Here is a 12,600-nt window from a genome sequence, read left to right on the forward strand (position 1 = left end):
ACTTCATTCCGTAGTATGGGTCAAACTAGGTAGTGCTCCCCTTGAATGTATGTTACTTTAATTTACCTAACAGTTTTAATGCTGTATGCTTGCTTATACATTCACAAATAAATCCAGTCTGCTCTCAGTTTATTACTCAGTGGTAAGTCAGTGAAAGACCTAACCAAATTAAATATATCTTTACCTCATTTTGCTGGGCTAATGATACTTGTGTCTACCTGCGTCTATCAAACACAAGCTACTGTAGGTGTAAAGAAATACTGTGATGCTAATTTAGGCTAACTGTTGTTAACTGCGATTTTTTTTTGTCCCTCTATTTAAGAATTTGGTTATTTTATAATGTTTGTTACACGTAAAACCCCCCGAAACACAAACATAACATGTTTAAAACATTACTAAGGTATATTAGCTCACAGCATGGTTACGTTATTGCCACAATACCGAGTATGTTTACGTTAGCTAATTTTGGGGTACTCATGAGGCTACTAGCCACGGACAAGCTCTGTGTCTTATAGCTAGCTAGTCATAGTCATTACTAAATAATTTAAGCAGTAACAACTTTGTAGCCCCACAGAATTTGGTGAAACAAAGTACACCCCAAACATAAGATATTGTGTGACAACCGTGCTGTACTGTGAACAAACTCACCTTAAGTACCCTACTAGCTCACTTCCTCTAACGTTTCTCCCTCTCCCAGTCTACCTGTCTGGGACGGGGCGTGGCTTTTGCTCTCAAAGGAAAGCTCATTCCCGGGTCATTCCACTTCACAAGAAATTTCTAGGAAAAGCTGACCGGCAGAAAACTTTGACTCGAGGTAAGGGCGGTTTCAGATTCTTAACTTCCCCGTTACCGTTAGTTTTATTGGCCATTATCCATATGGGTTTGATTAAAAGAGGACTCTCATGTCCCTCCCGAAAAAAAATCACATCATATGACTGGGCCCAGTTGGGACTATGACATGTGTCAGTGATAGGCCTACATAGACGGAGGTTAATGGTTAATGGTCAACTTCATTATACTATCATTGTAACTACTAAGGCTTGGCTTACAAAGTACTAAGTACTAACAGTATCATTGCTGGCGCAAAAGAAATGCCTGGTAGTTGTTGCCACAGGCTTCACTGTCATGATTCATGTTTTCTATTTATTTATTTATTTCAGACCATTTGCCCCACTATGAATTATATTTAACAATAAGAAATGATTCATGCTGCTTCTGAATACCGTCTGTTCTTGTTGAATGTGTGCAGTTGTATTGAAAAAAGGGGTTGTTGTCTTTTTTCAGTGCTGAATTCCTCTAGTTGTTCCAATATTAAATCCGTTCTTTCTATGTGGTTTAGGTTGGAAATGAGACACTAAAATGCTTACCTGCAATCTAGAAATAATAGAGTAACACAGAATATGAGCCCTCTTTAAAACACTGAGTACTTTATTTGTAAAATGTATTTGCTTTATGTTATTTGCATTTTGATGAGCCCCAAATGACATGATTTTACCTTCCAACACATTTGGGTCTGTTTTGCAGAATAGTGTAATATTTTAAGAGTCAAGCCCTCCCGCTCCAACACATCTCAACAAGTACTCCTTCAGCAGACATGCAAGCTCAAACTTTTAACTGTACCCTACAGCTGCTTAGGGAGGGAGCAGCACAAAGAGAGCAGAGTGTGTTCATTAAACCTAGCCTCCCAGCAACACAGTTTTACACAGTATACACACAGAGTGGGCTAACCAGAACAAATGAAACAGGTATTTCTGTCGATAGCCCCAGGCTAGACAAGTGTGTGTGTACATCTCTTTGTTCACAAATTTTGAACTCTTTGTTCATTGTTCAGATGTGCAATGGAGGGACATTGGTGCAGTATGGGAAGATTGTTGTTTTGCATGGTCTCTCCTGCACCAGATTCATGTCCCTGCTCGTCACACATTCCACAGCAGTACCCTCCCTACTCCTCCTCCACTCTTCTCCCATTTCTTACCTGCCTCATGTCTTTCATCCGTTCCCTCTTTCTCATAATTAAAATCCAACAATCATCCACCATATCTGTGCCTGTATGTGCAAAGCTGTACTGCTGCACTGTGTCTGTCATGTGTACTGTGTGTTCTGCAGTCTCATCTCTTTTTCCTTCTGGCACTAGCCAGTACATCTGCCACTCTGTGTGTTCGCTGATATCTTATTCATAAATGTGTTGGCTGAGAGGAGTACTTCAGGGGCTGCAGTATCGTTGCAGAGATGCTGCATGAGTAGCGGGTGGAAATCTATTTCACTGGTGACCACTTAGAACAGAAAAAATGAGAGGTCTGTGTTTGTTAACTGCTGGCCGAGTTAATTTAGACGTTCCTACAGGATGTTGAGAAACACTTAATCCACTGACTCATGTTTTCATCCCAGATGTTTCCTAATCTCCCAAACAAAAGAGAGCAAGAAAAGAATCAACATATTGTAGTGGAATTCCCCCACTATGTGTCTAATTAGAGATAGCGGTAGGTTTTTCCTTCCAATATTCCTTGTGGTGTGGGCCTGTGATGTTGATATGTAAACAGGAACATCCTGTCTGTAATCTATGCACTGTCACCTCACCACACTCATCTTTGTCTTTTCAGAACAGGGCGATGATCACAGCGGCAGAGTATGGAGAAACATCATGGGAGCTGTCTGTGCAGGTGGATCAAAAAGATGGAGATGAGTCCATGAAATTTAAGCTGAGGGTGAAGGGAGACTTGCACATTGGAGGCCTCATGCTTAAATTGGTGGAGAAGATCAGTAAGTGTGTGAAAAACTTATTTTGCATTCTGCATCTGCTGGGTCATATTGCGTTTACAATGTGTAGCATCTAATGTGGCTGACTATACTGTATGTATGTGTAACTACAGTGGAGAGAGACATGAGAATAGGCACATTTCCATTTCTTCTTAGGAATTTAGTTCTCATCGTCTTCTAATAGCTTGGATTTAAAACAGACAATGTTGTTTTGATTACCTGGTAAAAAGCTTAACTCCATCTTACCTTTAAGCACTGGGCTTCAATCCCCCCCCTTCCTCCCCTGCTGCTACCACTGGTCTGTTAGTCAAGCCACACCTTTGTTTGCCTGGCATTTTTCAACACCACAGTGTCATTGTTTTGCAACAGTACATTGGCTTGTGTAGTCGTAGGTGCCAAAGTTCAGCCAGGATCTGATGTGATATCTCTTTACAATTCTCCATTAATGTGGAGGAGCCAATATAATGTGAAGGCAACTTTAGTAAGGTGGTTTTAAGAGCATGAGACATAGTAGATGACTAAGTAGCTTGTCATCAACAGACAGATTTCAGCCCAGCACCACAACATGATGTCAGGTAGACTCATAAAACCTCACTTTAATCACACTCCACCACCTACACGACAGTGGGTCCACATAAGTGTTTGTATTGGTAGCAGCAATAGTTTTTCTTGAAATATTTCAGCTACAAGAACCAGTTCTCCAACTCAAGACCCTTAAAACTTGACATATAAATGTATGCAATAACTCTCAGTGTGAAGTAGCCATTAAGTTTGAAATATGACATTAATATGGTAGTAATAAAGCAGCAATACGCTTTATTGAATCTGTCTTACTGCAGGGGCTCCTCAGGACTGGTCAGACCATGCCTTATGGTGGGAACAGAGGAAATGCTGGCTGCTGAAGACACACTGGACCTTGGACAAGTATGGAATTCAGGTAATAACTAGATGCCAAGGTGATATTTCACTATTTAAATTTTTATTTTTTTTAAAACTATTCAGATTTTCCAGAGAAATGTATTTCTACAAAGTTCAAAAACTATTTGACTGCCCATGGCACAATAGAATATTCTATTCAAAAACCGTAATAATTCACTTATCTGTGTTCACAGCTCCTTAAGGCAGGAAGAGCCATCAGTGGTTTTATATAGCCACCCATGGAAGCCTCTGATATAAAATCGTTCATACTAACAGACTACTAAAAAGCTGAATTTTATTAACCTCCTCAGTCCAGCTCTGGAACATTTGTTAGGTCTATAATTCAAACCTATATTGTACAGCCAAGTTTAGTCCTTGGCCAAAAAACCGTACAACTGTAGTTCAACTCTAGAAGGGCACTCAGAGAACGCAGACCTCCGGCAAGGCCAATGTCAAATGACATACACCAAATTTCATAATAAATTATCCGGAACTGCCACAAGCCAAGGTTACAAGATCTCCAAATCAGTCAGTCAATAAGGAAGGAGAGGGTATAAATCATGAATATTGATTCTGCATGTGCAGCTCATATGATTTAAAATGATTTTTCAACACAGGCTGATGCTGTCCTGCGCTACACACCACAGCACAAACCCCTGTTGCTGCAGCTCCCCAATATGAAAACCATCAAAATGACTGTCAGCTTCTCCAATGTGGTCTTCAAGGCAGTGACAGAGATCTGTCGACTACTCAGTGAGTTTCTCTGTCTTTTCTGATTAGAGTACCCTTCTTTCCTTGCTGCTTTTGTTCGATTTAATGTGTCATGGACAGAAACATTCTTGTCTGATGTAAAATTAAGACTCACCTTCCTTCCATATTGTTATTGATCCCCTACACTTTCTCGTTTTCGCTCCATTTCAGACATCAGGAGATCAGAGGAACTCTCCCTGCTGAAGCCGCCAGATGATCCATCCAAGAAGAAAAAGAAGAAAGACAAGAACTCGCCGCAGGATGACATCTGGGACATCGATTTACTTAGTGGGGGACCAGGAGGCACAGGTACTGTGAATCACAGGGCTGTTTCATAACAAGGCTTAAAAAAGTTTCACAGCAGAGAACCACCTAATTTTGCTTCAAAAGAAATCTGCAGCATTTCTGAAGAGATTAATATTCACATAATGAAAAGAAAAACATGCACTGGATGGAACACATCATGATTAGAAATTGATGTCAGAAATGGATATGCACACCATTATTATTATTTATGTTATTGTGCACGTTTTATTATTTTTCTGTTTGATATTGTGTCATACTCTATGGCTGCAAAGTTAATTGTAATTGTGATCATGACTTTTCCACATTAATTTAAACTAGTTGTGTGTAATACTTGTTGTAGCGCCTGCTCTGGTGCCTCACTTTACCAATGAACGGTTGAACTGTCTAATTACAGGTTAAAGTTTTGATTGACATGATGAATTTGTCGATTACATTACATTGCACAATGAATCACATTAGATGAATTACATCGTCTTTTTTTTTTACATTTCTGGATAGTAGTACGAGGGCAGTGGTTACGAAACTGGGGTTTGGGTGCTGTCGGAGGAGTGCAGTACCAGTGCGGGGGGGGGGGCAAGTGGGGGATATTTGTAGTGAAACTTAAGTTGAATAGATGTCTTTAAAGGACACATTTTGACCTGTAAAAAACAGGTGTAACTAATAGCATTATTTGCTGCTGCATTGCATTAATTAGTGGAATGGAGCAATCGTTAATATGATTAGTTCCACCTGTGCTTTTCCTGTTGTGACAAATCAAAATGTCTGCTGTGAAACAAATCTGTGAATCTGATTAATTTTGGAAAGATTAGGGAAACAAGAGTGGTCTTTGATGCTATTGTAGCTGTCAAGATTCATATTAACAAGGTTTATTCATTTTGTTCAGCTTCTAAAGGGGGGCATGACAGAAAAACCTTTGGCTTAACAATATGACTTCAAATTTAGATGATGATGATGATAAATTGTTTTAAATTCTTCCTCATGTTGGCTCATTTTTGAGTTTGTCCTGATTTATTACACTATGACCAGTTAAAAATTCTGCTCTGCTAGACTGGGCTATGGGATAACTTAATGGTTTAACCTCTAGCTAAACATCATTGGTTGTTATAGTTATTCCCAGTTTAATTACATGGGATTTGGGCGGTTAGACTAAATTTAGTCAGTCGGATTTTATGAAATACTAATTTAAGATTATTATCCAGCCATACAGGGGATAGCATCTTTATTCCTATGAGTTAATTTGGCCAGAGGAGGAGAAGAAATGAGCAGCATTCATTTATGCTGCTGCTGAGATCTGCCAGTACACAGTTTTCATCATTGAGATCTGAAAGAGTTGCTCAGTGTGCTGCCATGTTCTTCAGGATATCCAGTTCAGATTCTACACCAAGCTTAAAGTCACTCTGATTAACGCCTTTAGTCTAATGTCAACACACTTGCTACCTTTTAAGTTTCATCGTGCTTAATTTTGTTTTTCTCAACCTCTCTGTCAAACTTTTCATCTACCAGTTGCTTCTTCTTTGAACATTTTTTTTCCATGTGTGCTATCTGGCAGGCAGTTGATGTGGACTTCAAGCAATGTTTTAAAATTCACTATGAATATGAAGTTATTCTGAATCATTTGGTAAACCCAGCTGTAATTATTAATCCTTCATTTTCCCCAAAGGCCCCATGTACAGTAAGACCATGACAGCAACCTATGACCCAGAAAACGGGATGCCAGTGTCTGCCACCAGCCTTTGGTTTGGAGAAAACCCTCTTGCTGACTCTCAGCCAAACTTGCCGCCCGCTGAATTGGCCAAGATGTACCAGCCGCTCTCGCTTGTGGACAAAGCCGTCAACAATGCAGGGTAGAAACCAGAACATTTTAGTTACATTGTTGATTCAAAACTTGCATTGTTACATAATTTGGAGGATATTTTTATGCACAGCTCATACTGTTGGTTATTTCTGTGATTGGCAGGTGGTTGGACTCATCTCGTTCCCTCATGGAGCAAGAGATTCAAGACGAAGACAAGCTATTGCTTCGCTTTAAGTACAATGTCTTCTTTGACCTCAATCCCAAAGTAAGAGACACTAAGTTTATCCTTTTGGGGGGGGGGGGGGGGGGGACTTTCTTGATCTAAACTGTAATGTGTGTGTGTGTGCCCATGTTTTTGTGTTTTAGTACGATGCTGTCAGGATAACCCAGCTGTATGAACAGGCTCGCTGGTCCATCCTGTTGGAGGAGATAGATTGCACTGACGAGGAAATGCTGATGTTTGCCTCACTACAGGTGAACATTATCCCATTATGGTTGTGATATATATGTAGACGTATATATAAATAGGTAAATGTAGTAATTTACACTCTATTTCAAGCATATAGGGGCCATATTTAAAGGGAATTTAAACTTCTTCCTTTGGCAATGTATGTGTTGTATTGCAATTTTTAGGTTAGAAAACATACAATATGATTAATAATAATGTCATTTTCCACATTCTCTTATTTTTATTTAGAGTACAGCAATGGGCTTAGCCTTTCCCAGCACTCGACAGAAGGCAGGGTGTTTCAAAAGCTAGTTCCCTTTACTAACCACTCCTTGCTTTGCAGTGTCAGAGCTAACCACTAAGCCACTGTTTTTATCCAATAGGAATTTAACAGTCACCATTATAGATGTAGCTGGTTATCACATGAAAAGAGCTTAAATCTGGTTCTTCAACAATATAAAACTGGCAACAGATACATATATCACACATTCATAGCTATTATTTGTGATGAAAGCTATATCTTTAATAATTGCATGCATTTTTGTATCTTAGAATTAAATTTGCTGATGGTACCTGCAGTGAAATTATAAGAAAAAAATACATTAATCCTGATTTATAGTGGCTTGTAACCACAAGACACAATTTTCCAGGAGCACAGTAATGTGTACTAAACTGGTTTTAAGTATATACAGTATATGTCTTGCTGCTCAGAATATCATCTCTCTGGGAGAGTGGGTCTGGCATCTAAATCCATGCAAGGAGCTCCCACTGGAGAGGGAGGATGGGAGAAAGAGACAAAGAGAGAGGTATAGGAAGAGAGGCTGAGTAGCAGGAAAAGTAGTATGGTTAGAATTATAGCTCCCCATCAGACAAATTTGCTCTAAGGAACTAATGATTGCTGTGATAACTTTGAAGATTTAGCTGTGACATTCACTGTGTCTACATTTCAGCCCTCTCTGATCCGTTCAGCTGTTACTTTGCAAGTGTTGGGACAGTGATTCAGGAATCACAGTGATTCAAAAGGAGATCAGTGTTGCACTCACCTACACATTGATGCAGTGGCTGGCACACAGGGCTGCGCTCAAACCTCTCTCTGACTCATGCCAGCCTTGTATAACCTCTTAAGTCATGTCAGAGAACTTCGTAAAGACTTGTGCTTGGTACTTAAAATAAACTAAACGTTTAATCATTATAATTAGGAAAATAAGTTGCGGCTTCTCTCGTCAGGAGTTAAGACTTTTTCTTTTCTTTTCAGTATCACATTTGCAAACTTACCATGTCAAGTGAGCCACTGGACCACTCCAATGAACCAGAAATAGATGAAGTCGAGGCTGCCCTGTCCAACTTGGAGGTGACACTTGAAGGCGGAAACACGGACAGAATTCTGGTAAACATCTTTTTTAGACGGTACTACACTGGAGTGAATATTAACTGTAATTTTCAGGTTTTCTGGCCTGTTACAGTAGAACACCTGTTTTTAAGCTGAGGTTGATAGGTAGGCCTCCGATGATTGCATGTCTTAACATGGTGATGTAACTAGAAGACATGGGAAAATTGACTGTTGTTTATCCCGCCCCCCAGGAAGACATTACAGACATTCCAGAGCTGGCAGATTCCCTCAGGCTATTTAGGTAAACTCACCTTTATACACAGTATGCCGCATCACATGAAGATGCAATTGGTAAACACTGTCTGCTGCTAATTTTGTCTGTCCTTTGTACCTTCACCTGTCCTTTACCCTTAAATCAGTCTAGTTTAGTGACTTACAAGATAAGAAGTCATGAGACAATTTATTGGATGGGCTAAAATATTCTCTACAGAAATGTATTATGTGTATTTATGTTTCTGATTTTTCCTTTCATCTCATGATGACATCTTGGCCATCTATGGTAATATAATTGGTTAAAGGACTTTTTGTTTTTTTGTTCTTTTTTTTTAATGAATTTCATAAACCCTCTAGAACATTAATTCTCTTCCATGTCTTCATTCTTTATCTCAGATAATGTCATTGCAGGGAAAAAAAGTTTTTCTGTTTTTTCTGTCTTAAATCAGGCCCAAAAGACTGACGCTGCGGCCGTACAAAGAGTACTGGTTTGTATTCAAGGACACCACCATTTCCTACTACAAGAACAAGGAGGCTGCCATTGGAGAACCCATAGAGCAGTTTCACCTCAGAGGTGAGTGAAAAAAAAAAGACAGTAGTATGGAAACACTGTTTAATGTGTTTTGTATTGTTGAGGATAAATAACCCTCAGTTTAAGCATTTCCATGGACAATTGTCTATAAAAATCTAGAAAACTAGAAATTAGTTTGACCTTGTATTCGTCAGTGGAGAAAACACTAAATGTTGATTATTATAGTCCAAACCAATGTCTAAAAGTCTGCAGCATTCTCCCATGATGCACCACAGTAACTGCAGTTTTACTATTGTATTAACAGTTCTATTGTATCTTGCTGCTCTGCTACTGTAGCTAAAGTCAGTACGACATATTCCTCCTGATTTGACAGGCTGTGAGGTAGTTCCTGACGTCAATGTCACAGACAAGAAGTTTGGCATCAAGCTCCTGCTCCCAGTTGCTGATGGGATGAACGAGGTGTACATCCGATGTGACAATGTAAGGTCCATCTCCTCATCCACATGCTTATGAGCATTTTTTCTGTGATAACTGGCATTTCTGCCTCTTTTTAAAATCTCCCCGGAGTGTTTATTCATGCACAGATGTTGGACTCATTTTGTAACTGTTGTACTGTTATTTTCCCTCCGCTGCAGGAAACACAGTACGCCAAGTGGAAAGCCGCATGCATCCTCGCCTCCAAGGGCAAGACAATGGCCTACAGCTCCTACAAGTCAGAAGTGAGGAACATCCAGTCCTTTTTGCAAATGAAGAGCCTGGCGCCCCCTCCTGGGCAGGCAGCTCCCGACCTCAACACCATGGAGATGAATGCTGAATGTTTTGTTTCCCCACGCTACGCCAAGAAGCACAAGACCAAACAAGTTTGTTGAAAGGCTACGTCATGCAAGTTATTTGACTTTGCCAGCAGCCATCAGTGTTGCATCACTGTTATAATTAAATATTTGCTAAATCTGCCTCTCATGATTGTTTCAAGCTGACAGCACGTATCCTGGAGGCCCATCAGAACATAGCACGGCTGTCCCTAATGGAGGCCAAGATGCGCTTTATCCAGGCCTGGCAGTCACTTCCAGAGTTTGGTATAAACTACTACATTGTCAGGTACAGTGCACATAAATATATACATATATATATATATTTATATATATATATATATATATATAGTACATATATATGTCAAACAGTTATGAATGATAATTTGATGGGTTTGATAGGTTATCTCCTTATATGTTTCAGATTCAAAGGCGGTAAGAAGGATGAGATTCTGGGGATCTCGTACAACCGTCTGATTCGCATTGACATGTCCACTGGACTTCCTGTCACCACATGGAGGTTCGCCAACATGAAGCAGTGGAATGTCAACTGGGAGATAAGACAGGTGGGGGATTGTTGTGCCATATATTATGATTGAAACCTGTCTCTTCATTCAAGGAGGCAGTTTTGAGGGTGTATTGCATACAGACAGCATTACTTCATGGACATGAATCTTTAATGTACCTTATGCAATTCCAGGTAACCATAGAATTCGACCAGAATGTGACAATAGCCTTCTGCTGTTTGAGCTGTGACTGCAAGGTGGTCCATGAGTTCATTGGCGGTTACATCTTCCTGTCCACACGAGCTAAAGACCAGAACGAGACGCTGGATGAAGAACTGTTCCATAAACTTACTGGAGGCCAGGAATGAGATCTATACATCTGTTGTTTATTTACGTATATGTTACAATGTGAAAGTTCAACGCTGCAGTGGTAATTCTAAACACTGAACAAATCACTGCCAGAGGAAATGTAATACTGTATCACAGGCAGAGAAGTGATGCATTGTCACTCACAGAAAAGCATAATTTTTGTGATTATCTATCCTCCTGTAGACAGTTATAGCAATGTACCCTGCACTAGAAAAATAATGGTGTTGATGTAAATATGTAGTGAAGATTTATCTTTCACTCAAAACTTTTATTTCAAACAGACACAATGTTTGTAAAAAAAATAAATAAATATTAAAGGTTTTTGGTATTTCACAGTTTGTTTTACATTTTTTCAATTGCTGAAACACAAACTGAATTGAGTTTTTGCATTGAAGGTTAAACTAAAAAATATTCTGTGGTTGAAGAAAACAGAATTCATGGTAGGCATAGATTCAGATTTTTATGTTCATGTGACAAGGAAATGCTATAGTTTTTTTTGTCATAGCTACTGTATGGGATGCATATTCCACTATACCCTGACTGTTAACTGCTGTCACACAGCCTGAAAATAGGACCTTCAAATTTCTCAGGAATTCTGAGGATGTCATGGATTCCTGAAGGATTTCATAAACAATGTGACTTACAATCTGCTGTCAGAAACACTGAAAGATTCAGAAGATACTTTGAGGCATCTTAGTCAATGAGACTTTTTGTCCCCCTTAGTGGTAACGTCTAAGTCAGGTAGAACATGGGCAATAACGTCCTTTACATCCAGTCATAATCGACCATTGTGTAATTAAAATGAAATCAAATTGATCTGACATGCAATAAAATTTGATTATGAATGGTGTTTGTGTTTGTTTGCCTAACTGCACATCTAAAGTGTAACATTTCAATGAAAACCATAGGAGTCTGTATCAACAGGAAGCAGGATGCTCCTTTTGAGTCGGCACCCACTTGTTCTTAATTTCTAATGTAGAAACTCTTTAATAGCCGCAATTTGTTCTTAATCCCCCTAGGTGACTTCAGTCACTATGACTTCCTGTCACTGGGTCATTTGAAAATTACTTGAGACTTTCTAGTGACTTAAGATGTCCACCAGATTACATCATTTATTCCAGTTTGACCAAATCATCAGTTATTTCTTGTGCTGTGTAGGATGCTCTCTTTTGCTTTTTCAACCACCTCACTGCTACACTGCTGTACACTAGTGGTGGGCAGGTGGAGTTGGCACACCGTTTAAAAGCAGTTATAAAATAGCAGATTGTGGCCCTGTGGCGGGAAATGAAATGCACCTACCCAGGATGGGATTTTTGGGTGCGGAAAATTGATTACTTTGCTGAAATGCAATCCAGCAGCAGCTCTTATGCTGACAGATTGTGTAGTAAGTGTATTGTTGTTACATTCCAGCTTGAATTCAGTGTAGTGTAGTGCAGGAATTTATAATACAATCAAAAAGTAATTATTCTCAACTTGAAAAACAAGCCTGTCCATAATTAACGCATATCATCCATTTTCCAGCTATTCACATATTTGTGGTAAATGGTAAATACAATACATGGCAATATTTTGTCACAATTCATTAAAGTCTAAAAACTTGGTATATCTTGTAATATATTGTAATGGGAATACACCACAAGTTCTCACTGGGTCTGGACAAAGACACTTTATAAAATAAAATAAATAAAATAAAATAAAAAAAAGCTTCAGCCATACACCTCCTTCAGTTTGTATATATATATGTACAGTGACATGTTTACCATAGTAAAGTCTTATAAACAATCATATGATACGGTGAACCATGGCT

The 12,600-nt window shown here is 39.2% G+C and overlaps 1 protein-coding gene across 1 annotated transcript; it reads left to right on the forward strand.

Annotated features, from left to right (window-relative positions):
- The first annotated feature begins 691 nt into the window (after positions 1-691).
- Positions 692-11,638, forward strand: fermt1 (FERM domain containing kindlin 1). The gene is made up of 16 exons (XM_023429942.2): positions 692-814; positions 2,601-2,760; positions 3,597-3,694; positions 4,293-4,428; positions 4,597-4,734; positions 6,392-6,575; positions 6,689-6,791; positions 6,893-7,000; positions 8,230-8,361; positions 8,556-8,605; positions 9,027-9,151; positions 9,483-9,589; positions 9,745-9,969; positions 10,083-10,207; positions 10,343-10,484; positions 10,619-11,638. The coding sequence occupies exons 2-16, from the start codon at positions 2,610-2,612 to the stop codon at positions 10,790-10,792; spliced, it is 1,998 nt and encodes a 665-aa protein (XP_023285710.1). The 5' UTR covers positions 692-814; positions 2,601-2,609; the 3' UTR covers positions 10,793-11,638.
- The last annotated feature ends 962 nt before the right edge of the window (positions 11,639-12,600 follow it).

This window comes from Seriola lalandi, unplaced genomic scaffold, assembly GCF_002814215.2.
Source record: "Seriola lalandi dorsalis isolate HSWRI2012SDOR001 ecotype SW California unplaced genomic scaffold, Sedor1 jcf7180002054901, whole genome shotgun sequence".
Classification (NCBI taxonomy): domain Eukaryota; kingdom Metazoa; phylum Chordata; class Actinopteri; order Carangiformes; family Carangidae; genus Seriola; species Seriola lalandi.